The sequence below is a fragment of the Desarmillaria tabescens genome (genome assembly GCF_030435595.1).
Source record: "Desarmillaria tabescens strain CCBAS 213 chromosome Unknown EV420scaffold_81, whole genome shotgun sequence".
NCBI lineage: Eukaryota > Fungi > Basidiomycota > Agaricomycetes > Agaricales > Physalacriaceae > Desarmillaria > Desarmillaria tabescens.
This window is the reverse complement of record NW_026848380.1, coordinates 117,708-145,093: the sequence shown is the minus strand read 5'-3', so window position 1 is coordinate 145,093 and position 27,386 is coordinate 117,708. Positions and strand designations below refer to the sequence as shown.

The following is a 27,386-nucleotide window of genomic DNA, read 5'->3' as shown; positions in this document are numbered from 1 at the left end:
GGACTCCTTCCCGCCGCTTCAAGATCACGTTCGAATTTCTGTACTCATTTCTTGAATCCGTCCGAACAATCAGGATAAGGCTACTGCTGTCCCCGCATACTCAAGTCCAGTTTCGTCAGATTACTGTACTGAGGTTACGACAGCATCCTCACACAACTTGCGAACATCCATCGGCTGAGCGGCATTCAGTAACCAATTGTACGGGAATGCCAGGTACACGGTTTCTAACGAGCATAATCCAGAGAAAGAAGAAGAATAAGAGAAAGATGGGATATGTGCGAGAGATGTTATGGAGAGTGATTTGAGTCGGGTCAGGAGGAAGGAAACTGGTGAGGTGTAAGTTGGTGATTTATGGTTGCCTTGACGGAACTCGTACCTCCTTGGGATCCATCGACTTCGATGGATAGGTAATTTAGAAGGGTCGGCACCGGTTCGAACGAGTTCTCGAGGTCTTGAAGACGATGCTGTCGGAGACATACTACTCATAGGGATAGGAGGGAGATTGGGTAGTCATCTCAAGGGGACGGTTTCAAGTCGGTAGCTGAACCAGTTTCCAGCCTCTCAATGTTGATGCTACGACCGACGGTCCAAAGTGGAGTGTGAATCAAGGCACAAGTTCCCATGAACATTGATTTCCTTCACGGTTGACGGGAGACTTGCTAGTAATACGAAGTAGTCCGCCATAGAGGAGAATCACAGGTTTGCTAATTCGAGTACTCTGAGAACGGTTAGTGCGGAAAGAATGTCGGTATTATCAATGAGACGCCCATTGATTTTGGCGCTGTGAGGTACTCTCTCTTTGAAATCGGCGAGAAACGCCGGAGCGGGGGGGTTTTCTCCGTGCAAGGCCAATTTGGGAGGGAATGAGGGAAGCAAGCATTGATGTACGTGTTAAATTATGCGTATTGCTTTAACAATTACTGCTTTTAAACGAAGACCAACTATCGAAGAAAAGGCTCGGCTCGTTTCTAGTAATAAACCATATGTTCGTTGTCATGAGAGGCTTTGATGTGTGAGCTGAATTTGTCGGTTTTTGTTCTGGAGAATAGATGGTACTGCAGCCGCCCTGCTCTGAGATGCAATTGAAGCTCACAAGCGTGAGAAATCTGTAGTTGTTTTGAAACCCAAAAGACCAACTGGAGATAGAAATACAACTCGCGTTCATATTCTGAAGCAAGGACGGACCCGATGACGTCACGCGCTCTTTTCCATTTCCATCCAAACTAGCGCAAATAACGACGCGTCTTCTCTCCGACCACCATCTTTCTTTGCCGTTTACCACCAACATGTTCACTTGGTTCACTTGGTCTCACTTCGCACTTGCCTGATACTACGACGCCTCCTTCTCTGTTGTTCAATCGCTCACCGGCTCTGCAGGTACCATCGGATAATGGTGGTATGTCGCAGATTTGTCTGCCTATATCGATCACACTGTGTTCATGAACCTTCTTTCTCTCATACCCTTTCTTCTTAACCACGTTCACACCGTGAAACCACGACCACTTGTCTTCTTACCGTTCTTTTCCAAGGCTCTTCCTTCTGCAGGATGGCACGAATTATCCCGCCCAGGTCCAGCACATTCATTTCCATTGACTTACCTCCTGTTTCCGGGCGATACTGCCGCTCTCCTCTGATGCTTGACATTCGCGTCCATGCTCTCTTGCCATAACTCTTCCCTCATTCCTACTTTGCGAAACATCCCACCTGTGCACCAGTGCTCCGTTGTTACGTCCGCAGATGGAGTCCTTTACAAAGGATCTCACCTGTGCAGTGGTTACGTCCACAGGAGGTGTCCTTTGCGAAGGATCTCGCCTGTGCAGTGGTTACGTCCGCAGATGGGGTCCTTTCCGAAGGAGCTCACCTGTGCAGTGGTACTCGGTTGTTATGTCCGCTGGTGGTGTCCTTCGCGAAGGATCTCACCAGTCTGGTGGTACTCGGTGTTTCGTTCGCAAAGGCAGTCTCTTTTTCGAAGGAGCTTGCCTGTTTCGTCGTTCTTGGTTCCCGTTTTATCGTTTTCATGGGCTAAGGCTCGAGCATCGCTGCAGGCACGCTGTTCTGCGAAATAGCGGACCTCGTTTGTTGTGCTCACCTGATGCTTGCGTTTCGTTCCTACAGTTTGTGGCTCTTTGTTCCTTGGTGGATGAATCGTACGCTCCCATTGTGCTCGATATCTTCTCATTGCTGCTGACCTGTAACTTTCCATACACCCCATGGTCCGTGCACCATGTCTCACTCTCCCGTTACGTATTTCACATTTGTTCACATGTTCTTTCACCGTCATTGCTGATGCGCATGTCTCATGAGCTGGTTCTACGTGCTCGATCGTGCTTTGTTATCTATGTTCTGTCTCATCCCCATCACTTTTCATTCAATTGTGTACCCTGCGAAGAGTCTCTACTCCGCGAGACGCACTCAATAGTGTGATTACAACGGTATGAGCCTTCGCAGCCACAGCGCATGGTTCGCCATGTCAGGGCTGTGGACCCGGCCGTTCCTTATTGGGACCTGGCGCCGGTAACACCACCACCACCACCACCATCAACATCTGTCACCCTCCTACGCCTTCTCTGTGGACCCAGCTCGCATTTGTGAGTCATCGTGTATTCTCGTCGTCGCCAGAAGCTGATATCTTGTATTGAAAGTGTCTCCTGGATTCGAGTGACGACACAAGAATTGAGGCATCATGGCGTCTGACGCCTAACGCTCTGAGGCTTGACGTGTTGTTCTTTGCTGTGGGTCATGGATGACCTGGCTGCGGAGCGCCATCGAGGACTGCATTTTGACTTGCTGGTGGATAAGATATGGTGTGTGCTTTCCTTGACCCGTCTTCTGATATAGCTGACATGAATCTGAAGGGGGATGTGTCGTCAGGGAATGACTTGGTTATCCCGGTTGACGTCGAAAGGCTTCCCGAAACGCGGTATGTTTGTGTAGCATGGTTGCCTTTAAACGCTCATATCAGTCGTAGGCTTTCAGGTTCGGGCTCGTGAATCGTCTTAGTTAGCAATTGAATTGGATCCTTTCGTGTCCTGGTTTCGGATCTAGTTTCGGAATCCCATGGACAACATATATTCCTCTCAAGCGATCCGGGTTTTTAGTGAGGCATGGCCCGTATATTGTGTTTTTACCCAGTATTCTTATACTCAATGCCGTGGATAGGATAGTTCCAGTAGTCGAATAATGTGCCCTAACAGTCTCGGGTTACTGCCCATGCTTCCCTCCGTATTGCCCGTGTTGATGCCTGGTCTTTATTGGTACGTAAATTGGTTCCTAGGTTCAAGTTCATTCTCATTCCATCCCTAGACGTTTGCAGTATGCACGTTTCACCAAAAGAGGCCCGGTCAATGCCTTTGCCCTCGTCTCCTCTGATGCGCTAAACCTCTGCAAAAATAGCTATTTTCACGGAACGCCCGCCACCCTCGCTATGCAGTGAATTCAGGAGACGGTTGAAGATCGTATTGTCGTCGCCGTTTCGGAGCGTCGAGAGTGAATAGCAGGGAGATACTTGTATGTATATCTCCTCGTCTTCGTCAGGACATTCGCTAATGAGATTTCAGAATAGGTTTACGAATGAAGAATAGGATCCCGACCCAAGCACATCGCCCGGTGCGGCACATATAGCATTGGCCCCATCTAAGTTGACGGGAGGGTTAAGCTACAACAGGCGTGGAAAAGGAGGAACGTCGAGATTTAAGAGAGCTATGGAATGTACGATCTTTGTGGATCAATCACCCGTAGCGACTTTTTATTCGACTGATTCATTGAATCTTTCTTACATTACCCTCGGCAGCCTCTCCTCTGAACAAAGACGTTGTCCTTATTGTTAAGCCTGAAACGTCTGTGTTTCATATACTTGCCAGCTCTTTTGATTCTTATGCAACAGATTCTTAGTTCTCTCGGGTTTGAAGAGCATATATTGCGCAGTCTTTGGTATCGAACTGCCCTACAGTTCTTCTCTGTGAGCGGTTGGCATGCCCATTACCTACCACCGTGTTCTGATTGGTTTCTCGGGGTCTTTTGCTGGCAAATTGTCTTGGCATACCCCGGACTAATTTGTCGTCGTCCTCGCAAATCTGACCGCAGTCAATCGCAGTCTGCGAAGGTTAACGCTATGATTTTCAGCATATTAAACGTATTGGCTGTGAGATCCTTACTACACATGTCACAGCCGACTTTGGCCTGGAGGTGTACAACAGTCGCCGGTCTCAGCAATGTAAGGACTGTCCTCTCATTTCTTCTCTATTTTTGTTTCAGCAGACCTTCCGATAGAATTTTTGTGTGCACTCTTTTACTTCCAAAGTACTCCTGCGGATGATTCTCGCGATGGCTCGTTCAGACGTACCCGAACAAACGGACTTTCACTGCGGTCGCTCCCTAACGATCGCTCCCTAACGATCGCTCCCAATCAGCAACCGCGTAATATTCCGATGCAGCCGATGCCTGAACTAGAAGTCCCTAGCACCATCGCTTGAAATCAAGTGACGTTCATTAGTTCAATGGTTCACCGCCCCATCGCATACTTCACGTAAACCCGAGCCAAAGCACAATGGTCATGGAGCGCTGCGCTTACTCCCACTGCGCATCGCTGGGGTATATATGCTAGACATCGATTGAACGAATCGGTACTATCTCATTCTTTCCTTTTGACTACAACAACATGGTCCAGATCTCCGCTCTCACTTCCTTCGTTCTTCTCGCCGCGAGCCTTACCGCTGCTCACCCAACAGCTCATATGAGCCAGGGTGAGCTCACCCGCCGCGCCGAGTTCCAAAAGGCTACGCGTCGCTCTCTCGGGCAATGCCAGGACCAGCTCAAGCGTCGAGGTCACCTCGAGAGGTCTGCCGCACGCCGTGCGGCTCTCGCTGACGAACTCCGTAAGAAGAGAGGTCTTGCAGCTCGTAAGCTTCTTCTCTTTCTTCCTAACTGTGTCTCTCAATATGCCGTTGTTTCCAGGCACTCCTTACAAACGCGCGCTTACTATGGACGAAGTCTTAGCTACGAGCCATGAATCGAACACGACGGGTCTTACCGTCGACTCTGATCCATTCGGTGGAAACGCGTCCTGTGTCCTTGCACCCGAGGTCACGCAGGGCCCCTACTACGTCGACGGTGAATATGTCCGTTCTAATATCACCGAAGACCAAGAGGGCGTCTACACCTACGTCGACGTGGAGCTTATTGATGTATCAACTTGCGAGCCGGTTTCGGATGTTTACATCGATTTTTGGCACTGTAACGCGACCGGCGTCTATGCCGGTGTGGTCGCCTCTGGGAATGGCAATTCCGACGACGCAACCAATGTGGTGAGTTCTTCGCTCCTCTTAACTTTGTGATTTCATTTATAACAACTGTCCCTTAGAACAAGACTTTCCTTCGTGGTATCCAACCCACCAACGAGGAAGGCTATACCCAATTCGAGACAATCTTTCCTGGTATGTCTTCCGCTTTTCCTGTCTTACCTGCTCCTGAAACTCCGCCTCCCAGGCCACTACACCTCGCGAGCTACCCACATCCATATCATAGCTCACGGAAACGGAACCGTCTTCGACAATGGCACGTTCAAGGCCGAGTCCAGTGATTATCACGTTGGTAAGTCTGGTTTCTACGACATTATGTGACACAGAAATAACACACTCTTAGGACAATTCTTCTTCGACCAAGACCTCATCACCACTGTCGAAGCTACCTCTCCTTACTCTACCAACACCCAGGAACTCACCACTAATGCTAACGATTCAATCATGGCAGAGGAAGTTGAGGACGCAACAGACGGCATCGACCCCGTCCTGGAATATGTCTACCTCGGCAATGACGTTTCTGATGGTCTTCTTGCGTGAGCGTTTACCACATTGCGACTGCAACTCCCTAGCTGATGTTCACCCTTCCAGTTGGGGTTCCATGGCCATTGATCTCTCCGCGAGCTACACTATCTCCTCTGCGGCCACATTGACCGAGGATGGTGGTGTGATGTCCGAGAGCAGTGGAGGCATAGGTGGAGGTCAGGACAGCGGCAATGGAACCGCCCCCTGGGAACGGCACTGCTCCGGCTTAAGTGGGCAGGGTTCTTAGGATATATACCTTGAAATTCGCTTTGCAGATGTAGGATCATCGTCAGAATTAATTATGCCTTGCTTTAAGTGCGTAGGGGTGTGAACGCCAATCAGCTGTATAAACCGGTTATCTCTAGTAATGGAGCAGCGGTATATCATGGGAATCTCGGTCCTGTTTGTACTTTATTATCGAATATTCCTCTTATACCAACAAGAAACACTTGTGATCACCGTCAAGATCGATTTGATAGAACCTCATAAAACTGCAGCATGCGGAAGAAATCGGGCTCGTCCTCACACTGCAATTGAAATCGATTTTCCAGCAATCTACGGATGGGGTGAGCTCCAGCTTTCGTACCCACGAAGCCTTTCTACACAGCTCGATTGTAGATTTTGAGTCAAACTCTAGTCAAAACCTGAGGTAGGAGACAGTTACCCGTCTTAGCGAAGAACTTGTGGCTGTATTTCCCATGAGCCAATACATCGACAGAACAAAGTTCAAGACCGTTCAAGGAGACCATTTGTAGGAGAGCGTCATCATCTGTCGACAGTTTAAACGTTCCCTCTGTGTTGAAGAGCCAGGTCTGGTACAGGCGTAAGTAGATGTATCCCGCTTAGTCTCAGCGACGTACGAAACAGCCTAAGCTCCGTATATCATCGAATGGGCCATACCGAATTCCAAGCTAAACCTCTGGCCATACGATTGTAGGTTCCATCGAAAGGCTCTTCTATATTGCGAACTAACTATGCGTTAAGATGGCATAAATCGAGTAAGACGCGCACCTGGCTTCTGGACACAAAGATACGTGAGAACGAATTGATTTAGTTCAATGTCCAGGTTTTCCCGTTTCAGTATCTTTGCCAAACGCAGGATAAAGTTGTCTAGTTATAAAGCTGTCGAAGATTAGCAATTTGCTTTTTCATAGCAAACGATACGCTTAGCCATTCCACATTACGCGATGAAAGAAGTCTGAACCAAACAGTACTTGTTTGATTACCTGCCTGAATATTCGCAGGGAAGCTTGATCGGGGAAAGCCCAATTCGTTATGCGTGCTACGGTTGGCCCAACACGGTCCAGAATTAAGCTGACATCGACGCCCATAGGAAAACATTCAAGTATACGGTTGCTCGGCGAAAGTTTTCAAGGAAGAGTGCTTTGAGACGTCACTACCTTCCCGCATCTGTCGAGTTTGCGCTAGTAAGTTTGATTACCACATCATTTCCAGACGTCACACCTGGCCGTATCGTAACATACAAAGAACGAAATTCGAAGCAGAAGCCTTCTCCTAGCCGGCAAATGATGTCAGCCCCTTTAGCAGGTGTAGGAGAAGTGCTGCTGGACGGTCTACACTTTACCGATAGAGATAAGGCCTGTGACGAAACATCTTATGCGAGAAAACACGAGCGACAAGTTTCAAACCCTATAATTCCCAAGTCCAAGAGGACCGGAACGACCTGCAAGGCTCTGTCCCCTTTTATTGCCGCCATCACCACTATTCGTCGTGTTCTCCTCAGCACGACAATTCTCTATTCGATTCGATAGGTACTCATAGACACAAAGGAATTCTCATGAGCAGAACTCGGTATGTTTGCGAAGTGAACCTGGACAATGCCTCGAAGGGCGGCGATTCGTGGGGATCTTCGAGAGACGAGTAGTTTGCTTTCACAATTGAAATCATGTTAAACATTTTGAGTGCTACATAACAGAGCATAGGCATCTGTGACATTGTATGCACAATTGGAATCAGAGCTCGAGAATCGGCGCTAAATGATTACCTATCATTTAGCCCAGTTTGAGAAACGTTAAACCTGCCACGTACTTTTACTCCACCACACCCGAGGACGCGATCAGTACTTGGGTCCTAGGCTCGCCGCCTGGTGTACCCTGCTTCTCGATCTCCTTCACCAAATCCATACCCTCAACAACCTCTCCGAAAACAACGTGACGTCCATCCAACTACAGAAGAGTTAGCAACAGCAACAATGCAGACGAAAGGAACATGACCGACCCAAGGTGTTTTTACGGTCGTGACAAAGAACTGTAACACTGATTAGAAATACCAGAGAAACTTTGATGACCCATGACATGCCTGAGAACCGTTCGTGTTTGCGCCAGCATTTGCCATTGAGAGAAGGCCGGGTTTAGTATGCTTCAGCTGGAAGTTCTCGTCTGATTCCCTCAGTCAGATTCCACGTGAGACAAGAGTGAAAAGCAAGAGGCGACGTACCCTTGAACTTGGCGCCGTATATCGACTTTCCACCGGTACCGTTATGAGCCGTAAAGTCGCCGCCCTGAATCATGAACTACAGAACATGGAGCATGCATGAGAAGGAGCTCCCAGGAAAAGAAATGCCAACATGCACGTCAGGAATTATTCGATGGAAGCCGCAACCAGCATATCCGAATCCGTGCTCTCCGGTCGCCAGTTCCCTGAAATTTTTCGCCGTCTTGGGAACGACATCGTCATACAGCTTGAAGACAATGCGACCTGCAGGCTTGGGACCGATGGAAATGTCGAACTTGGTGATACTAGCATTAGGTCTTCTGCCTGCTGCGTGGTATGCCGGTTACTCACGAAGACGTTTGCCCTACGATAAGAAGCTAAACATGAGCAGGGCAGTACTGGCGAGTGGATGCACATACAGAGACTTTCCAGCGCTAGCTGTGGACATGAATCGGCGTAGGTAGGACATGATTTCAAAGGAACGGAAAACGCGGCAGTGAGGGTAAGAGGAGAAAAGATGAAGAGCACGTGATGCGATGACGCGTTAATCGCGTCGGTGGCGTGTGACAGCGGACTAGCTTGCCGGTGTCGGCATTGCCCACCTCGCGGGCTTCGTTCGAACTTCCGAATATCGTTTATAATGAATCCTTGAGTCTGTCAAAACGTAGACGCAGATATTTCCTCTCGTACTGTGTTCATTGTGTACAGTTTTCTATTACTTATCAGCGGCATCGTCCTCAGTGCTTTTATGTACCAGGACGCCCCGTTTGACCACTTCTCCGTTTTCCAGGAATTCTGGGTCGGTATCGGGTACCTCCATGAACCCAAACTCGTAAACTGAATTTCTGCAGAATGAGGCTTATGCTAGTCTATGAAGCCGATCTACGGCACAGTCAAATCGAGGTATGGAGAAATGAATATAGAACTATCATAATTGAAAATATTATCAAACCATAGGAGGGTCATAGGCAGTCACAGACGGCTTCTCCCGATGATGTGCGGAATCCGATGGTATATTTGGTGCTGCATTGCTCGGGAACCGATCGTGCGAATCGACGGCGAGTAAATGTCGATCACCGTTATGTCTCGTGTGTCTTCCATACCATCTATCTCGAGTTGGAGTGGGAGTACTGGGAAGTGAGTCATATGGTTTTGGCACCTGAACAGCGGCATTCGAGCTAGACGCCCTGCCCGGAGGAGAATCGCGTTGTGAAGGACTTGTCGGTGAGGGATGGATGCCCCTCGCCGTGTTCGAGGGGTGCTTTTCTTGAGGAGAGATATCCTGCTGTGAAGAATGCATGATTCTCCATGGGTTGCCTCGCCCTGAAACGATGAATATAACACCGTCCCGGAATTCGGAGGGCAGACATCGGATGAAGTTCCATGAGTCGACTCGTCTGGTCCAGATGAGCAGACATACGGAATAGATGGGCTCGATAGCGACCGTAGCTGCAAGTAGCTATATAGATGGACGATTTAATGGAGGAACACAATTGCAGCCTAAGAGGTATCCTACCTGTCCGAAACCGAGGGGATCATAATTAATACGTGGTTCATAAGGTAGTGAGTCGCCGAAACTCTGGAGAAGCTTGTAGTAGTAATAATCCATGTCGATGATCCATATTTTGAGTGTTCCCGCCCAGCACATGTATGCCAGGAGGATACAAAGGATTTTTGTCCAGGGATGTGCGCGCGTGATAACGATCCTGAAACCTTATTTCAGAACACATATAATCAATTAAAACAAAGACTGACCATTGCGCAAGGAAAAAGGACCGAACAGAAAACCACATCGTTTGAACGAATCGCAAATGATGCCAAAAAACCACCTTCTGCATGTGTCTTCGGTACTCTCCACGAATGTCCGAGAAATGGCGCAGGGAATAGACAAGATAAAAGAATGGCAACAAAGGTAAGAAATAAACCGTTATCTCGAGGGCCCCCGCTGCAGTAATCGAACGATAGATGAACCATCCGACGACTGTAGGTGAAGGGCAGATCTCGCCCTCAAATACATCAGCGAAGTATATCAGAAGATCCAAAACGATCCAAAGAATTAGCATGATCGTGGTGAGGACGCCAACAAGTTATCTTAGGACTTCCCGAGACGTTCATACAGCTCGTTCCTTTTATTCAGACAAACACGGAACGTAGAATATAAGAAGTATGCAGAGAAGCGGTGACATGGTGATAGAGAGCGCGAAAGTGCGCGTCAGCCATGGAGAGATTTCTCCGCCACATGCTGAAGAATGTGACAAGGAGAATGCTGTAGACTTGTAAGAGCACGACACGTACGGACTCTGTGCACGTCGTCGCGAGACCATTTAATGAGTATCGCTGGAAGGCCATTAGGTCCTTGCTCGGAAGCTTCAAAGCGTACAGGACTTACCTAGCATCACATTGGTAATGAAGGCTATCGTCTCAAGTTAGACTCACTACAGAGTATTTGGATCAAACCAATGAGACGCACTGGATAATCGTACCGCAAAGCCTTGCATGTCAGGGTCGCGACTGCTCCGGGCGATACATTCGAGGTATGTGTTTGCTTGCCAAGAATGAAAGCTGTTCATTGTCTATAAAAGTTTTGTCATCCCCCAGGAACTCGAGGTTTGAAGTGACTTACGGTTATCGAACCTCCTGGACAGCAAGAGAATGGCAGAAGATAATTGTAAGAAACAAGCCTATTCGCCTATATCGCGGCTATATCAGCGGCTCCGCCACAGTCGACATGGACAAGCCGCGATGGAAGACCTATTGACGTCGAAGCCGGATGCAGCGCGCGAAAATTCTTTAATATAGAGCTATCAGTAAAAGGAAGATATTGATATCATAAAGCCTCGTCCATTTATGCTGTCTGGACTTTCCCGCGCGTTCGTTATCGAGATGCTGAGTCCTGACTGAGCTGACCATGAGCTAGTCATTCTGTATTGCTAATCCCATAATATATACCATTGTTTGATAGGCTTGTAAGTAGACGAGTTGGGCGTTTCCCGATGGTATGGCTTATTGAGGGTCATCGCTTCCGATTATTGAAGTACATGTGGGAAGCAAAAAATGATCCAGACATCATCTTCCCGGATCCATCCGGGCCGATTTGCTGTTTTCTGCTTCGGGCTTCCACAACTTCAACCGACTTCGTACCCGTATCAACCCCATGGAACTGAGTAGTAACAAGCACGTTGTTCTCTTGTTTCTCAACTAATTATGTTGTTAACTCAATAACTACAGTTTCTAGTACCAGTTTGCCGAGGTACCGTTTTGCCTGCTTCACTGGCTCCTTCCGTCGCTTGTAAGTATCGCATTGATCTTCTGCGTTTATCCGTCGAATAGGCAAATTATTAGGTACCGCTCCTAAAAATCAAGCCTCGTGATGTCAGAGATTCCACATCATGATGCGAACCTTTGAAACGAGAAGGATGGTACTAGAACATTATATTACTGTCCGTTTTTCCTTGTTCCTGCCCACGTTAGTTTCACTTCTCCTCCAAATAGATTGGCCACGTATCTCCGCTGTGAACTCCTTGAAAATATGTCTCCAGCCATTGCTTTTTCCCCCCAGCTTGCGACATGATTTGCTATTGGCAAGGCTTCGATGAAAGGAATCATTCTTTTCGAGAACACATGTACGTGCCAGCGTTTATGATTCCTGGTCATGATACTGAGAACATACATCATTCAGGATATGATATTCAAAGAGTAATCCCTTGCGTCCTCGACCTCTCTTTATTCTGTGTCTCCTGCTGAGCCTGGATTTCACGATGATCACTCACGGCAGCATTTGCAGCTCTAAAACCGTCAGGGCCGGTCCCTGACCGCTGAAAACAACGGACCGAGGGATGAGTAGGACATGTAGTCTACAAAACTGTATAAATACCGACCGAAACAGCACAATGAGTAGCTTTTATGCACTTTACACAGTTTACAACCAAACGACTTAAGAACATCCAGTGAACTAAGCTTCAGACTTACTCAGTGAGTAACTAAGAATAGTCACTCACTCAGAAATTACCATCGCAACCACAATCAATGCCATCACTGCCGTACACGGCCATCAGAACTTATATCATTTCACATCATCACAATATCGTAACTACCCCATTGAGCTACGAAAATCAAACTCAATCAAATCTATTGCAACACCGAACGCCAATCACAGCTGAATCACACGAAGCTTAGCCAAATATATAGCATTCGTGCTCTTTCCCCTCGAGCTACACTACCGTACGGATAATCCTTCCGTACGACGGAATCTCGCTAACCCCGACTTCCGCTGACAACACTCTACGTTCTTGCCTCACATTCATTGAGAAATGGGAAAAATGAGGTGAGAGGGAACAATCCAGTTAAGTATGCTCTACTAGTTTCGCTGTCGGTAGACCACGATTTCAATCTACGCTCGCTACTGTCCTCTCAGGTCATTCATTTCTTTGGACGTCTAGCCTAGATAATTTATATATGACAGCAATAGTTGTCCCTCCTAGCCCTACTCGATGTCTGGATTCGTGGATCGAACGCGCATTTGTTAAACGAACTTGTACTTCGTCCTGTATCTGGTATGCATTTCCTACAATAATCCACATCTGGAATTGAACATTCTGTCGTCTTTTACAGGATTCGTGCGAAATGTTTTGGTATGCTCGAGACCTCAACATGTATCCACAGGCGAATCAGAATGGAACAAAGAGCGGATCAAGCCCTCCTTTTTGTCGCCATGCACGGATCCATTCAGGTAGATGGAACCATGATATAGAAAAGGCATTGCAAAGAACTCCACGGTTAGAGAAGGATGGAAGCAAGAGGAGAACGCGACATCAACTCTTGGAGTTGAAAACCGAGATATGGAGAACTTTGAGACTCAGAAGAGGGAGCATTCGCAAGCTCACTGACGTCTGACAGCCGTTCTATGTAAACGAACATATATACCTCAGAGGGTGGAATCCCAACCATCAAGACTCCGATTTGAATTAATCTCACTTCTTGACAGGGGAAAATCTGGAAGACTGACGTTCAATTCCCCTCAGTGCTGGCGTCCTGGTAGCTTCTTGATGTTCGTCTTTTCAGATACAGTGGATGACGATTATCCTGCTTGTAGACGCCACCTCTGGCCACCGAAAGAAGCATAAACGTCAGGTAACTGATTGTTTTTCTCCACATTGATGTTCGCAGTGAGCGCAAGAGTCAGCCTGACTGACGACTGTATGAATGACATGTCCGGCAGACAAGAGTATTATCGAGGAATTCGGAAACTTTCTTCTCCAGAAATGTGTGCTCTGGACAATACCATAACTTTCAACACGAGTTCTCAACGAGTCGCACGTAGCTTTCTGTCGTTTCTGGGCCAAACCACCGTCAAGAACACAAATCACGGGTACGTGATTGGTCATGATGATTTGTATACAGCATTAAGTTTACTGGATCTTCGGCAGTGCGGCTGATGGAACGGTGTCGCACACTTCGATGGTCCGGGTGCTAGTGTGCATAACTTCCTTCTTACCACGAGGACAAGACGAGTAACACCTTCTGTGCGACCACATATCGATGCCAATCCGCATTGTCGATGGTATGTGTGGTTGTCTGACTTTCCATCGTTGCGATTCTTATTCTGCTATGGCTACATAGGAGGGATGCAGGAGGAGGAATGGTGGTCCGGAGGGGATAGGTTCGCTCAACTGGTAAGCACCCCAATGTATGTACAGAAAGGCAAGGAATAACACGTTTCAGAGATTTTTAACCCGTATAAATTATGAGAAACTCCCCGAAGTCACCTTCTCCGCCATCACTGAGACCGGTCAGGCAGAATCAAGTATTCCGGTACCGATGCAGCGCTCCTACACTGGTAGAATACCTGCCATACGATCCGCTCTCGCCGACACTCCCTGCGCCAAACTCGGTATGAATGGGGTCTTGGAGAAGCTCAATGTGACACTTGGCACATCATATACTCTCGACAACCCCATCTTGCCCCCCATTCTCGAATCCTTCATCAGACAAGATCACGACTTTGGCACTCTCTATGCTAATTTGCGTCTGTATTGGTATGGCTTGACCACTGTCGAAAGCGTCCATGAAGCATGTAATTTGGATCAGGAAATGCGACAAAATGTGGTCACCAATAACAGGATCTCGGATGGAAATATTCCACCTCGACGTGTTTGGGATCTGTATGCTAATCGGGTGTTGCCATTCTGCGTTGGCTGGCCTTCCTATCAATTCATGTCATGGGATATATCTGCGATATCGCATGCGTGGATGTCTGACAAGGAGCGCATCGACGTGCAGACGCCTATCAATGGCTATGAATGGCCTGTGCCGATTCCCAAAGATGCGGACCTTAATCACATCCGGATTGAGATGTTGAACCTCGGGGCACAGTATGTGTGGTTAGATGTTCTGTGTTTGAGGCAAGCAGGTGGGAAGAGGGAGGATTTGCGCAGGGAAGAGTGGAAGGTTGACGTGCCTATCATCGGGGCTATCTATCAAAATGGCATCCAGAAGGTGGTATATTACCTAAGCGGTCTGGGTCGACCATTTTGTTTGAAGCCGGGCGACTTGGAAAGCGATCGGTGTTGGTTCAGGCGTGCATGGGCGCTACAGGAGGTCAGCGAAGAATATATCATAGGTGGGGCGACTCATACTCACAGGATGGACTAAAAACGTACAACGGAGGTTCGATATAAAACTTCACTCGTTGGAGAGTTTGAGGAGACAGAATGTGTTTGACATCCTGCGGCAGATGCAGATTCGTGCGTCAACGAAGCCTCTCGATAAAGTGGCAGGCCTGGCATACCTTCTCTCCACGAAGTCTATCCCGATATACGATGAGTCGCAATCCGAAGAAGATGCCTGGGCGGCGCTTACGGAGATGATGTCTGAGCGGTATCGTTCTGAGTTGCTCTTCTTATACCCTGAACCTGGAGATGGACACAGACGTTGGCGACCGTCATGGCACCAGGTAATGGTGATGGCAATTCTACCACATACTAGGAATTGGTGGCAGTCAGAGACACCTCGGACTGACTGGATAGGTGCTGACTCATATCAGGGCCCCTGTGTCGAGTCAGGTTATTTGCGGGGATTGGGCGAGATATCAAACAAAGGGATACCTCGGCAGGGCGAGTTGGTGATCAGAGATCGTACCGGGCCACCCCATATAATCAAGGTACATCGCTGACCATGCATACCCAATACCTGATGGCTCATATACTCTCATCGGCGACAGTATTTTTTCCTATCCCTCTGAAATCTCAAGACATCGGGCAGTTGGGCAGAAACGACGGGATGGGACATTTGAAAAAGTGTCGGTGATCCAACTTGCAGATCTTCACGGATTTGGGGACCCTTGGTCGATTCGTGATGTAGAAGTCGATTGTAAAATATTCCTTGGCTGAAAATAGGCTAATGGCCTGTTTTGCGCAAGTATTATGATGGAGAGGCAGGATGAAGAGCAGGGCTGGGGCATCATTTACACTTAGAAGGGGTCGCAATAGCCTCTATTTTGTTTCTATCTCTCTCAACCTACTTTCTTATGCTATACTTTCAGGTTTTCTATGTTCAATGCGTGTTTCAGCCTTGATCCTTACTGAGAAATCCCAGAAGAAGTGGAGAAATTCAAACTGTCAAAGAGGATGTGGTGACCTGTCTCCCTTTAACTTTGAACTAACCCGCTCTTATTTCAGTCTGATTTGTGTTTCGGAAGGCTACAGGTACATGACCAGCTAACCATTTCTCTTACATAAAGAATAGGTGATGGCATTCAAATCTGCCCAGATCACAGCGGAAAGGAACAAGGCTGGCCTCACACATGAAATGTACTGAAGGTTAGCGACATAGCCACTGTTGTTGGCAATTTACAAGGGAAGCTGAGAGCCCAAGTGCAGTAATTCGTACTGGAGATTAGTGGAAGAAATAACGCAGGGCAGGCCGCTTCAGATTATACGATGCTACTTCGGCACTGCGCGGTCTCGATCTTGAATTCCTTGCGTCATAATAGGAATATACAGTGCACGCAGAAGTTGAAGACGTTGCGGTTTCTCATTCCAATATACGAAACTACCATCTAAACCATTGCGCAATGAGTGAGAACAGTCATTATTAAGCTGAGGACAGCAACGCACACACTAGGATACAGAATTATATGAACAAAAGGGGACCCGACTCCCCGGATATTTGCCTGTCAAACACGTCGGGAAAAACGAGCCATTGAGATCAGTGTGAACGAGGTCAATAGATTCTGTCTGCAAGACGAAAGATCCAGTGGAAGTACATCCTCGAGAATGGTGAGGTGTACTCTGGCCTGTTTCGTTCTGTTTTTCTGTTGTCAGAGTTATGATGATAGAAACAGTCGGGGAAGATGGCAGTGGGAGGTGAAGAGGCGTCTTTCTTTACTTCGACTTTTCTGTGAACCACGCCGACCCGAAATTCTCGTCCGGGTCAGTTTTCGACCATCAGACAATGAAACCCACACAGGAGGAACGAACATTGCTCGATAAAGCTAATGACGAATACACATTGTATTAGGCTCCGTCCATGTCTAGGATACAGTCCAGACATCGACCTACATATTCCATATACTGATCCCAAGATCCCATTAGTAAATACATATGAGAAGACAAAGAAATGTCCGCACAAGTATCCCAGCCCTGTTACGTGCTCTCGGTGCGCCTGGATAATGTAACAGCTGCAGTTATTCTCTGAGTGAACCGTATAGGGAAGCCGAGGGGCAATACTATTCCATTTTGCGTAAGTATAGCTCTCTTAGCCGAGGTTCACATGTCGTAGGAGATGAGGACATCGGAATTCAGGGAGCCACGACTAGTGAAGTCCGCATAATCCATTCATCTAGATAAGGTTAATCTTAACATTTAATATTCATACCGACGAAACTTGAAATCTTACCCGAGTGCTGACATTGGTGAAAGGAAGACTGCCCTTAACTGGATACTCATGCAAGGCGGTTAAGGTAATAGCCATCCTCGCCCTCATTTGGGATTTGAATGCGATGCGGGCACATACAAGCATTCTTAGAAGCGCACACACTCTTCACGGCACACGGCATAATCAGGCTATGCTGAAGACAAATGAAAGGATGACAACCCAGGACTGTTGATGTACATTGGTCAAACACCCTATCGATGATGATAAGTACGAGAGAAACCAGTGAAACGACATCGTACGCACATGTTAACACATTGTTGCCATTAAAGGCCGTCTAGGGAAATCCGAACTCGAGACAAACGTGAAAGGTACCTGCTCCATTCATGAGGCCAAAGCTGAACTCGAAAGCCGGATGTCGCTGCATTTTTGATTTTAGTTTTCAAAGATATAGATATGACAAAAATGTACCTGCTTCCGGGAAACCCTTATAACACGTCGCGAAATCTTAGTAAACACGACTAGATCCAGGTGCACAGGTATAATTCCACGACGACATGCCAACTTGAGATTCACGTCAGCTGTATTAGAAGGATATGGGTAATCCAAAGACAGAACTGAAATCGGGACAAACGTGAAGGGTGCTTGTTTTGTTTATGAATTCGAAGCTGAAATGTAAAGCTAGATGTTCCTACAGTTTTAATTTAGCCTTCAAATATGTCAGTGCAATAAAAATGTACCAGTTTCTTGACAATTGTTGCAATGCACCACGAAATCTTAGTATACACGACTAAACAACCCGGTGCACAGGTATGATTCCTCGACGACACGCGAACTTCAGCTTGACGTCAGCGGAAATCGGTAAGTAAATCACTGAGAAATGCAGTTATCAAGCGCTCGGAGAGATAAACGGATGTCTATTTTTCAAACACTGACAAGAGAGACGGCGAGTCTGAGTGCGGGAGGTCATACTGCTGATTAGAAGAAATGGCAGACTAAGGAGGGTGTGTTAAGGATTAGGGTCTTTCGAGCTAATACACAAAGTAATGAGTACTCGAGTAAAACCCAAGTCATGAGCGAGGATGTCCGTAAGCCGAGTTCCAACCACCAAGAGGGATCCGTAAGGGTGCTAACAAGCGCTAGGCGTAGTTAACGGGGCATCAGCAAGCACTAGGCATAACTAACAGGGTTTCCGAAAAGCGCTAGGCGTAGTCAGGAAGCAGTTGATTGGCAAGCGCTAGGCGTAACCGATCAGGGTTGCTTAGTTCACACAGTTAAGTGGATGTTCGAAGATGGGTAAAATTAGCTTGAGATCCTAATACAATGGCAAGTACAATACTTATATACCACTAGTAAGGAATTGAGTCATTATTATTCTAGTATTGTAAAGAAAAAGGGAGAAAGTAAGAGAAAATGAGAGAAAATACCAGTAAGCCGAGGTCAAGGCCGAGAAGGCCGAGAGTAGGCATGTGTTGACTCGTGTACAGACCGGAAAAGACATGAAATCCATGACAGGGTGTCGGACTATAGGTAGCCGCCGGCTCAATTCTTGGTCTTTGGTTCTTGGTTCCCATGCATTCAGGACATTGGAAAACAAAACACGATAGCTTTGAAATAATATAGACGAATACATTCAGAACCGTAATTCAGAACATGTGCGGTCAAGCAAAAAAGATAGCAACCGTATAGTTATGTACAAAAAGCATGGCTGACCTCGCACCCAATGAAAATTTCCTAGCACACTATCAAGAGGTGAGGTGAGACTCTTATCAACGAAAGGGGACTAACTCGACAAACCAGTTGTTTTTCTCTCAAATAGTTTGAGAGGCACAGCCCATTGGGGTTAGTCCGAATGACGTCCACAGGGCCTCCACAAGAAGTCGTCTGTATGAAGAAGTACATCGTCAAAGCATCGTGAGATGCACCCTGCGGGGCTCGTCTTATTTATGGATTCGGAATAAGAAACCTTCTTCAGCGTCAAAACATTACAACAGAGAATGGAAGTGACCACTCAAATTCAAACCTCAAATAGTCCAACACATTTACGCCTCATTGGTTATTCATCCTTGGCGTGATTTGCGACCTCGACGACGCTAGGCTTCCTTTCATGAATCATCTTCTGAAAGCTAGGCTGCCGATTATGAGACGGAGACTCGTGCAAGGTTGGTGGCATAGGACTTCGACTGAAGAAATCATGGGAATGGAGTATTGAGGAGGCGAGATGGAACGGTGAAGTGGGCAGTGCGATGGAGGTTACGAGAAGGCTATTGATCGAGATACCACATGCGCACGGGCCGACTACGCGCCAGGATTGTTTGGCACCGAAGGCACCAAACAAAGCCCGCTTCTTTCTTTTTTGCCTTCATGCGACTATGACATCCGCCCTCTCCCGAAGACCGCCAAGCGTTTTATGGACTGGATGAACCACGCTCCTGCGATTTACGTTTCGGCCGGTTTCCTTGACCACGAAGTCGGTGACCTTCGTGTCACTGTGATAGGAATGGGTGGAAAATTTCCCGAGATGATGTACTGCTTTCCGGTCAGCACAGAGTACATACAGTGGACGAGGAGGAGAGCAGGTACACCAGCAAGGGCAGAAATTCAGTGTGCTTCTGCACCTGATGGGACAAAGATTCGCGTATCACACGCAAGACCTACCCCTTTCCATACCACTTAGGGTTGCATGCGTCTGGTCGTTGTTACCGCTGCCGACCACACCCTCTCTACCTCCGCCCTTCCATCGTTTTGCCGAATGTACATTGGCCGTTCGTGTTCTGCCATGACGCTCGAATATTGCTGTAGGGATGATGGACGTGTCGGCGGTATATAGACGGTAAAAGAAGGACAGGAGGAAAGAGGTACAGGCTTGTTTGTCGGGTCGTTCGTTTTACGCAGCTCATACTATTTTTGCAGGATGTCAAGCGTCCATGTCGAGTTGAATCCGGCATAATTCGATCTGGCGTCCCTTAAAGTAAGTTTTGCTTGTATGATATACCTTTGTCACTTTGACGACTACGACTATGTGTAGTTCCTGCCTTTTCTATCATGGAGTGAATCGAGGGCGACGACCTAGAGAGTCGACAGCCAGGTGCTTTTCTCCACCCTCGTTTATCGGTCTTTCGTCTCATATGCACGGCTACTTACACGGTAGGACTATTGAGTTTTATTTGTTATACGTCTCCGCTCAATCGCTGATGTATTCATAGATCGCTGGAAACGCTAGGAACGTGCATCGCTAACGTTGTTTAAAAATCAGTTGACATCGGTTTGCCAATCGTACGTTTCCATGTATCTGTAATGAGCTAGTTAACTCTTTCTCAGGTATTTACGACGGAATAGCCTTTCCTACACCATTAACATCGATATCACCTCCCTTTCCTAACCCATTCGCCTGGCTCTTTTGATAAAACCAAGCATAGCAGACGTAAGGCTCAACGTGATCAACATGGGCAGCCTCGCCCAACCCTGCTCGCCCTGCCTACACACACAAGACGACGTTCCCAGGGTGACCATCTTAAACATCACTCTTTATGCTCACCGGCCCTATTTCTCCTGCTGGTTCTCCTTGTGTGTGCATCACAGCATGACATTGTTGCATATATGCCGATGCTGTAGCTCACGATGAGCATGGGCTATTCGTATGTTGGGCTTGCATCGGAGTATATCCGGGAGCCTTGACGTGTCATGCGCTCCATCTCCTCTGGTGCAGTCCGCTCCGGCTTTCGTTGCGCTCAAGAAGCTCAAGAAGCGGGTCCCCTCACCCCTGCTCGTCTTTCCTCGGGTTCCCCACCCACATGCCCTCAGCATCAGCTGACTGTATATCATACCTTTTAGCAACTCCCACTCCTTCCGCCACCTCGAATGGGCGGTCATCAGCTCTGCCCAGCACGTCACCGTCTCGAGGCCAATCAGCTTACTGCTTCGAGTCAACAGTCGGGGCTTTGTGTGCCCTCCCAGTTTCAGAAGTACCAAAATAACTCTTGGAATGCTGTCTTCTCACCGAAGTTCCTGTGCACGCGCGTACACATCTTTCTCTGTGCTTCACTCCTCACTGTCGGTCTCACACCCGGCCATCACCCCGGCTACGGACGTTGATATATCTGACATCTGGATCAACGCGTTCACTGCCCGCGTAGGTGCACCCTCGTCTTCAACGCAGTCGGTGAAGAACAAGTACGTCAGCATCGGTTCTCTGACCAAACTTCTCTCGTGTCCCGTCAACCACTTTGATCCTGTCGTCAGAACGGGGAACACGCAAGATGTGTTCGATCTGACACACTCTCCTCATCTTGGAGACTTATGTATTACATGCAAGACGAAATTTTTCGGAGATATGCTGATAGTGGTCAAGACGAGAAAAGCCTTGGAGGAATTTGGATGTCAGATTGTGGTACCGGGAAAAGATAATGCGCTGCTTTGGAAGGAGAGTATTCGTGCGCCAGGTTAATGATGCGGTTTCGTGTTATGTCGTGAGGGTACTGACAATCCCGTCGTGTGGTGATTTTGTACACTTTTTTTTGCTACGATGAGTCGTTCCACATTCTGTTTATTATGGTGCTGACTCTTCGACCATAAAGATTGCATATGAGTACTGTCTGCTGACCCAGCTATTCTTTCTGATACACCTCTGGGCACCCAAAACGCCTGAATACAAAACAAAGCGGTGGTTGCAAGAATGCGAAAGTATTCCATAGAATACATCTTGATACTTACTGTGCTTCTCATGTTGGAACAGCTGACGATGGAAAAGTTCTACCGCCATGAATGGATTTCCAACCCAAGGTAGACTTTGTTCGGTGAGAAAGGTACCTGGTGCAACTTCCATTCCCTATTGACAGATTCTTGAGTCGTATTGAGCATGCGCACGTTTGCTAGTCTGGCTAGTATTTCTGCCGGTGGTGGTAGCACTCTGCACAATATCAATGCCGTTCTATTTCATTTCATTGCTCGTACTCTTACTTCTCGACAACTCTAAGTCCAATTCTGATGGTTCATCGAGCTCAAGTTTCACCGGGAAGATACTCAGCCCCATGGTACATATCCAAGAAGTGCAATGCAAACGAAGACAATTGGACCTACAAAGCTCTCATCTTTGGACTGCACCTCTCCAGTGCTGTCCTTGTTTTTAGCACAAAACCAAGACGTTACTTTCACGTAATGATTGATCTCATATGGTGTTTCAAAGGCAACTACGAGCATATAGACGGCCATTTTTAAATCAGATCGGCGTCTTGTATGCTCATGTGGTATCAGTAGTGTTCCTGGGGTGATGTAAATCGTGTATCCTGGCCATCCTGATTTTCTTTGTCTTTCTCTTGTCGCATTGCTCCTGTTTCTCGGGAATCTGGTATCCTCTGGTTATGGTTCAAGCAGACAACGGATTGCTGAAGAAATGATATACAAGACACTACTCCCTAAATTGTTGAGTTAGTCGACCTGAAGGTGTGATCATAGACGCTGGCCGCTTTCACCTTGAAAATTGAAAATATGACACTATCTTATGCCTCAATTACGCTAAGTGCCGCTCTGTTTTTCGGTAAATTATGGATTCATTACAGTGGAATTCCACACCCATAAACATTATTAAATAGTGCCATGAAGTCTTCATTACTTCTGCTGTTTTTCAGGGCACTGGCTCTTCGATTGTCTGGTGATGTAGTCGATCTTTCTGATATTCTTCTGTATTACCGGGCTCCAAAAACACCTGAATTCAAAAGATGTATCTGGATGTGACAATAAAGATCCAGTTAGTCCCTTGAATACAGCTTGTGGTGCTTTCATATGCAAATAGCTGACCACAGATGAAGTTCTACCGTTCTGACAGGACATTAATAGCTGAAGCACAAGGCTGACATTGTTCGATGAAATGTACCTGGTTCGACTTCCATTTCTCTAGCGACAGATTTGCTGAGGTTTGAGTACTGGGGGCGGATGAAAATAGCACCTTGTTTAGCCGACATGTTGGGAACGGTAAAGAAAGGAATAGTACAAGATGGTAAGTGATACGTTCAGAGTTGGTTAATCCCCACCGCTCATACATTCACCAGTAACTTCAATAAGATTTTTATATGTTAATGAGTCTTCCTCCCAGTGATGTGCAGTGATGCGGCTGATGCCAGGAGCACCACACCACAACATGACAGTGCCCATCCTACTTTGTTGACTATACTTCTTTACATCTTTAATGTCGATGATGATTGTTCCTCAAAACCAAACACCACGGCAAGGTATTCAAACCATGTACAGATTCAAGCAATGGAACATAACTGGCAAGGACATCGGGCTGGGACTGCATGGCATTCAGGGCGGACGTCAGGCTTAGCATAGATTCCCTGTTTGGACCAGTGCAACCTTACCCATGAATGCTGTAGCGCTGTTCCCTCTCCTCTGGACCGTGCGAGGTGGTCTCGACAGCTCAATTCTTTTCACTTCCTTTCTCTAGCTCTTCCCTTGCGTTTGTCGTCGACCAGAGACATGCTTCCTCTCGTAATAAGTAGCTGATGCCGTATTGATTATCCGCTGCAAGTGCAACTACAAAAACTTATGATACGAAGATGACTATTCCCGTGGTACTTGATCGGTGTCTTGAAACCCATGACAGTATCAGTGTTCCTGGAATGGGGGAAATAGTATACATTGGTCTACCTGCTTTTCTTTGTCTTGCTTTCGCCACGTATCAGCCATTTGCCTGGATTCCGGAATTCTCTATTTCTGTCACTTCAGGGATGTGTGCATGTGGTGACTCGAACTTCAATGGACTCGCCATTTCATCAGTTGTGGAACCAAATATTTCTCCATTATCATGGCTAGCCTTTGTAGAAAATGGTTACTCGTATATAACCTGTCTTGACAGCTTGAGTTAGCTTCACAGGATATTTCCTCGTCTTTCTATCATCCACTCAAGCGGAACAGAATATGCGCACTTTTGGTACCAACTTTTTCTCTACCGTATTCCTTGCTGTACTCCTTGTCAAGGCTGCGCCCAGCCCAGCCTATTCAAAGGGCTCTACTCACCAAGTCAAGATCATCAGTCGCAACTTGAAGGTCGAGAGCTACCATCCGACGGCGTCATATAAGGTAACTTATCTGGGTTCATTGATTAATTTTGCAAGTCTGATAGTGTCTTGTAGACTTATGGAGAAGGGAAAGAGGTCACCTCGTTCATTAACGGTGACCTACAGACATCTACCATTTCCTTTGTTGCCTCAGAGCTCGGCATTGATTCTTCCGCCGTTGCCTATAGCTCTGGCCACACTGCAGAGAACGGAATGAGCTACGCGTATGCGAAGCAGTATCACGTACGGCATCCTCTCTCCTCTTACGAGGTCACTTGTTAATCTTTTGCAGGACGGGGTTCCTCTGGCGAACGCGGTTGCAAATGTGGCTTTCAAGAATGGCAAAGCAGTTGTCTTTGGGTCATCATTCGTGGATACCTGTATGTTAACTGGACTATTGTCTTCCTTTCTACCATTGACGTCATACATAGCAAACATAGCATCATCCGCGCCATCCATCGCTATCGATTCGATGATTAGTAAGGTTGAGGACGCATTTTCTGCCACCTACAGTGGCATGAACTCGCTCGAATATCTCGTCCAGTCGGATGGGTCTATTGCACTCACTCATGTAGTTCAAGTCCAAAACGTCACTACCAATGCAGGCTACGAAGCATTTGTTGATGTGCATTCAGGAGATATCCTTGCCCTCACTGATTTCCTCGCTGAAGCTACAGTAAATATTCCTCCACCTCTTGCTTTCAGATGTATGTCTTATACATCTACAGTACACGGTGTTACCTATAACTAAACAGAATGTGTTGGAGGGCGAAGAAACTCTGGTCGATCCCGAGGACCTTGATTCTTCTCCCATAGGATGGGTGCAGAATGCCGAGACCGCATTAGTCTTTCATTTCATCATTTTCAGAGTAAAATCACTTACTGTTTGATAGCGGAAACAATGTCATGGCCTATAAGGGAACTCCGACGAATACGACTGTAGAATCATCCACCGACACATTTGATTATCCATATGATGTCGACTTCGACCCAACGGAGGGAGGTAACATTGATGCAGCCCGTACCAACACTTTCTATATCATTAACAAGGTCCACGACTTCACATACAAGTATGGCTGGACTGAGGCGACGTACAATTTCCAATTGGACAATTTCGGAAAGGGAGGAGCAGAAGGAGATCGCGTGCAGATGTCGGTACAGGACTCCTCTGGATTCAATAACGCCAATTTTCAGACTCTTCCCGAGTAAGTCCATGTTTAAATTATTTGACAAGCATACTCATTTTAGTTATAGTGGCCAGAATGGTACTTGCCACATGTACATTTTTACTTTGACTACCCCCCATCATGATGGAGACTTTCAGAATGATATCATCATTCATGAGTTTATGCATGGTTCTCACTAATCGTATGACTGGCAGCGGAACAGCTCAGTGCTTGCAGATCACTGAATCTCGGGGTTTGGGTGAAGGTGCAGTATCTTAGCATTCAGAAAGCGCCTTTTTTGACTTTCATTTCTCTCAGGTTGGTCTGATGCGATGGCAGAGTACGTCGATCGAATTCCCTTTCCTTTTGATCATGACACTTATGCTAAACGTTTAGGTGGACGGAACAAAAGAGCGGGAACATAACCGACTTTGTAACAGGAACCTGGGTCTTGAACAATACTGCCAGTGTATGCCGCTTCCCATACTCCACAGATCCTGCTGTCAATCCCCTCTGTTACTCGTCACTTGCTTCACTCTCCGAAGTTCATGGTTCATCCTCTCTGTAAAAATTAAACTGTGTGCTAACGGAGTCATGCCCAGATATCAGGGAGGTATGGGCTAACATGCTGCACAACGTATATGCAGTGCTTGTTGAAGCGCATGGATGGTCGGCGACTGCTATGGACGATGCGTCTGGGTCGGAAGGAAATGTCGTTTACCTCCATCTTTTCATCGATGGGCTTGCCCTGCAGCCTTGCAATCCTACCTGTAAGTGCTCATCCATGTTTCTTCAAATTGAGTTTGATTCATTGAATTTGAATTGTAGTCATGAACGCACGCGATGCCTGGATCCAAGCTGACATGAACTGTTACAATGGGGCCAATTCTTGCATCCTCTGGAACGCGTTTGCGAGCCGTGGTTTGGGAATGAACACTGCCAACTACATTGATGATGAGACTGTTCCTGACGGTTGTTAAGCGCGGAGGTCAAGAACGATTAACATTGTCAGCATATGAGTGGTCGAACGATTAATTACAATTGAATAACGTCTTGAAGTTCTTTGTATGCGTATTCTTTAATGTTTCATGTTGTTTGTTCCAACACGGTTCCTGGGATACTACAGTCATCTAGTGATGTGCAGGCTGGGCTTGGGCTCAACTGGCTCAGCTTTGGCAGGCTCAGGCTTGAAGAAATAGCAAGCCCGGCCTAAGCCTGAAAACAGGGCTCGGCTCAGGCCGGCTTGGGCTTGAGCCTGGGCTTTTAGTGCACAGAGAGAAGTCATACTTAGCACTATTTTAAGTAATGAAACAAAGTTATAACTCACCTCGTTAGCATATTTTATTATTGTGAAGGTATGTGCAACTTGCACAGAGTGAATAAATGCTAATTCAAGATGCCGCTATCCTCGGCATAGTAATGATGTCATCCTCAGGCAGCCAGTGAAGGCAAAATGCAAGTCAGCAAATGCCCGGCATCATGCTAAAATTATTGGGGTGGTGCCAGAAATGCAATATATGGGTAATTCCCTCTGAAATCATAGCAGAACACTCAGTAAATGAGTGGAAAAATACTATACCAAAAGCCCAGGGCTTTGGGCTGGCCTTGGGCTTTCAGATCAACAAGCCAAGCCCACTACAGTAGGCTTGGGCCTCACTGGGCTTGGGCCGGCTCAGGGTCGGCTTAGGCTCAAGCCCAAGCCTGCACATCACTACAGTCATCTTCGTTGAGTGCTTTGATTGATGCCCTTCTTGCGTTGCCGAACTGTTCTTTGTTCCTTTCCGAGTTGTTTATATCGGTCCTCATCAAGGTTGTAGATGGCAATTTGTTGCTACAGTTGCTACCCCTGCATTCAAGACATTCTCTGCGGTTCGTGGGGTAGGTATCAAAATCAGACGCATTCCAATGAAAGATGTAAGGGACCTATGGGTGGAGTCACATGAAGCAAATGAATAGCACATGTCAGCGAAGCATCAGCGAAAGCATTCGTCTTTGAGGTAACAATGCAACTAGCAGGG

The 27,386-nt window shown here is 47.1% G+C and overlaps 7 protein-coding genes across 7 annotated transcripts; 5 read left to right on the top strand and 2 right to left on the bottom strand.

Annotated features, from left to right (window-relative positions):
• The first annotated feature begins 4,525 nt into the window (after positions 1–4,525).
• On the top strand, positions 4,526–6,204 carry EV420DRAFT_1168276 (aromatic compound dioxygenase). Its single transcript, XM_060466177.1, has 6 exons — positions 4,526–4,898; positions 4,954–5,303; positions 5,360–5,432; positions 5,485–5,589; positions 5,641–5,833; positions 5,889–6,204. Exons 1-6 carry the CDS (start codon positions 4,658–4,660, stop codon positions 6,067–6,069), a joined length of 1,143 nt encoding a protein of 380 aa, XP_060323419.1. The 5' UTR covers positions 4,526–4,657; the 3' UTR covers positions 6,070–6,204.
• A 1,357-nt stretch (positions 6,205–7,561) lies between these two features.
• On the bottom strand, positions 7,562–8,784 carry EV420DRAFT_1583102 (cyclophilin-like domain-containing protein). The gene is made up of 8 exons (XM_060474720.1): positions 8,696–8,784; positions 8,628–8,640; positions 8,416–8,571; positions 8,280–8,355; positions 8,142–8,221; positions 8,061–8,090; positions 7,872–8,008; positions 7,562–7,815 (listed from the first exon to the last, which is right to left on the bottom strand). The coding sequence occupies exons 1-7, from the start codon at positions 8,743–8,745 to the stop codon at positions 7,874–7,876; spliced, it is 540 nt and encodes a 179-aa protein (XP_060323418.1). The 5' UTR covers positions 8,746–8,784; the 3' UTR covers positions 7,562–7,815; positions 7,872–7,873.
• Positions 8,785–9,140: 356 nt separating this feature from the next.
• Positions 9,141–10,339, bottom strand: EV420DRAFT_1733430 (uncharacterized protein; the record flags this gene model as incomplete). The annotated part of the gene is made up of 4 exons (XM_060479954.1): positions 9,141–9,158; positions 9,229–9,735; positions 9,793–9,982; positions 10,032–10,339. The coding sequence occupies 4 exons, from the start codon at positions 10,337–10,339 to the stop codon at positions 9,141–9,143; spliced, it is 1,023 nt and encodes a 340-aa protein (XP_060323417.1).
• Positions 10,340–13,687: 3,348 nt separating this feature from the next.
• EV420DRAFT_1583097 (uncharacterized protein) lies at positions 13,688–15,765 on the top strand. Its single transcript, XM_060474719.1, has 5 exons — positions 13,688–13,836; positions 13,896–13,948; positions 13,998–14,895; positions 14,918–15,392; positions 15,436–15,765. Exons 1-5 carry the CDS (start codon positions 13,815–13,817, stop codon positions 15,662–15,664), a joined length of 1,677 nt encoding a protein of 558 aa, XP_060323416.1. The 5' UTR covers positions 13,688–13,814; the 3' UTR covers positions 15,665–15,765.
• A 5,187-nt stretch (positions 15,766–20,952) lies between these two features.
• On the top strand, positions 20,953–21,760 carry EV420DRAFT_1168178 (uncharacterized protein). Its single transcript, XM_060466176.1, has 2 exons — positions 20,953–21,666; positions 21,725–21,760. The coding sequence occupies exon 1, from the start codon at positions 21,133–21,135 to the stop codon at positions 21,592–21,594; it is 462 nt and encodes a 153-aa protein (XP_060323415.1). The 5' UTR covers positions 20,953–21,132; the 3' UTR covers positions 21,595–21,666; positions 21,725–21,760.
• A 1,961-nt stretch (positions 21,761–23,721) lies between these two features.
• Positions 23,722–24,054, top strand: EV420DRAFT_1583093 (uncharacterized protein; the record flags this gene model as incomplete). Its single annotated transcript, XM_060474718.1, has 1 exon — positions 23,722–24,054. A coding segment is annotated over exon 1 (213 nt), but the record flags the coding sequence as incomplete, so codon positions are not given.
• An 8-nt stretch (positions 24,055–24,062) lies between these two features.
• On the top strand, positions 24,063–26,348 carry EV420DRAFT_1631675 (Fungalysin metallopeptidase-domain-containing protein; the record flags this gene model as incomplete). Its single annotated transcript, XM_060476165.1, has 12 exons — positions 24,063–24,224; positions 24,278–24,445; positions 24,495–24,582; positions 24,634–24,878; positions 24,931–25,047; positions 25,121–25,407; positions 25,457–25,557; positions 25,592–25,633; positions 25,687–25,708; positions 25,765–25,919; positions 25,971–26,138; positions 26,197–26,348. 12 exons carry the CDS (start codon positions 24,063–24,065, stop codon positions 26,346–26,348), a joined length of 1,707 nt encoding a protein of 568 aa, XP_060323413.1.
• Between the last annotated feature and the right edge of the window lie 1,038 nt (positions 26,349–27,386).

Excerpts from the sequence above, each read along its gene's own strand:
- EV420DRAFT_1168276 (XM_060466177.1), top strand. The coding sequence starts at position 4,658 with ATGGTCCAGATCTCCGCTCTCACTTCCTTCGTTCTTCTCGCCGCGAGC. Across the intron at positions 5,304-5,359 it reads CCGACGACGCAACCAATGTG|AACAAGACTTTCCTTCGTGG; the intron begins GTGAGTTCTTCG and ends ACTGTCCCTTAG. Across the intron at positions 5,590-5,640 it reads GTCCAGTGATTATCACGTTG|GACAATTCTTCTTCGACCAA; the intron begins GTAAGTCTGGTT and ends ACACACTCTTAG.
- EV420DRAFT_1583102 (XM_060474720.1), bottom strand. The coding sequence starts at position 8,745 with ATGTCCTACCTACGCCGATTCATGTCCACAGCTAGCGCTGGAAAGTCT. Across the intron at positions 8,222-8,279 it reads ATACGGCGCCAAGTTCAAGG|ACGAGAACTTCCAGCTGAAG; the intron begins GTACGTCGCCTC and ends TGAGGGAATCAG. Across the intron at positions 8,091-8,141 it reads CAAACACGAACGGTTCTCAG|TTCTTTGTCACGACCGTAAA; the intron begins GCATGTCATGGG and ends TCAGTGTTACAG.
- EV420DRAFT_1168178 (XM_060466176.1), top strand. The coding sequence starts at position 21,133 with ATGCTGTCTTCTCACCGAAGTTCCTGTGCACGCGCGTACACATCTTTC.
- EV420DRAFT_1583097 (XM_060474719.1), top strand. The coding sequence starts at position 13,815 with ATGCCAATCCGCATTGTCGATG. Across the intron at positions 13,837-13,895 it reads GCCAATCCGCATTGTCGATG|GAGGGATGCAGGAGGAGGAA; the intron begins GTATGTGTGGTT and ends ATGGCTACATAG. Across the intron at positions 13,949-13,997 it reads GGGATAGGTTCGCTCAACTG|AGATTTTTAACCCGTATAAA; the intron begins GTAAGCACCCCA and ends AACACGTTTCAG.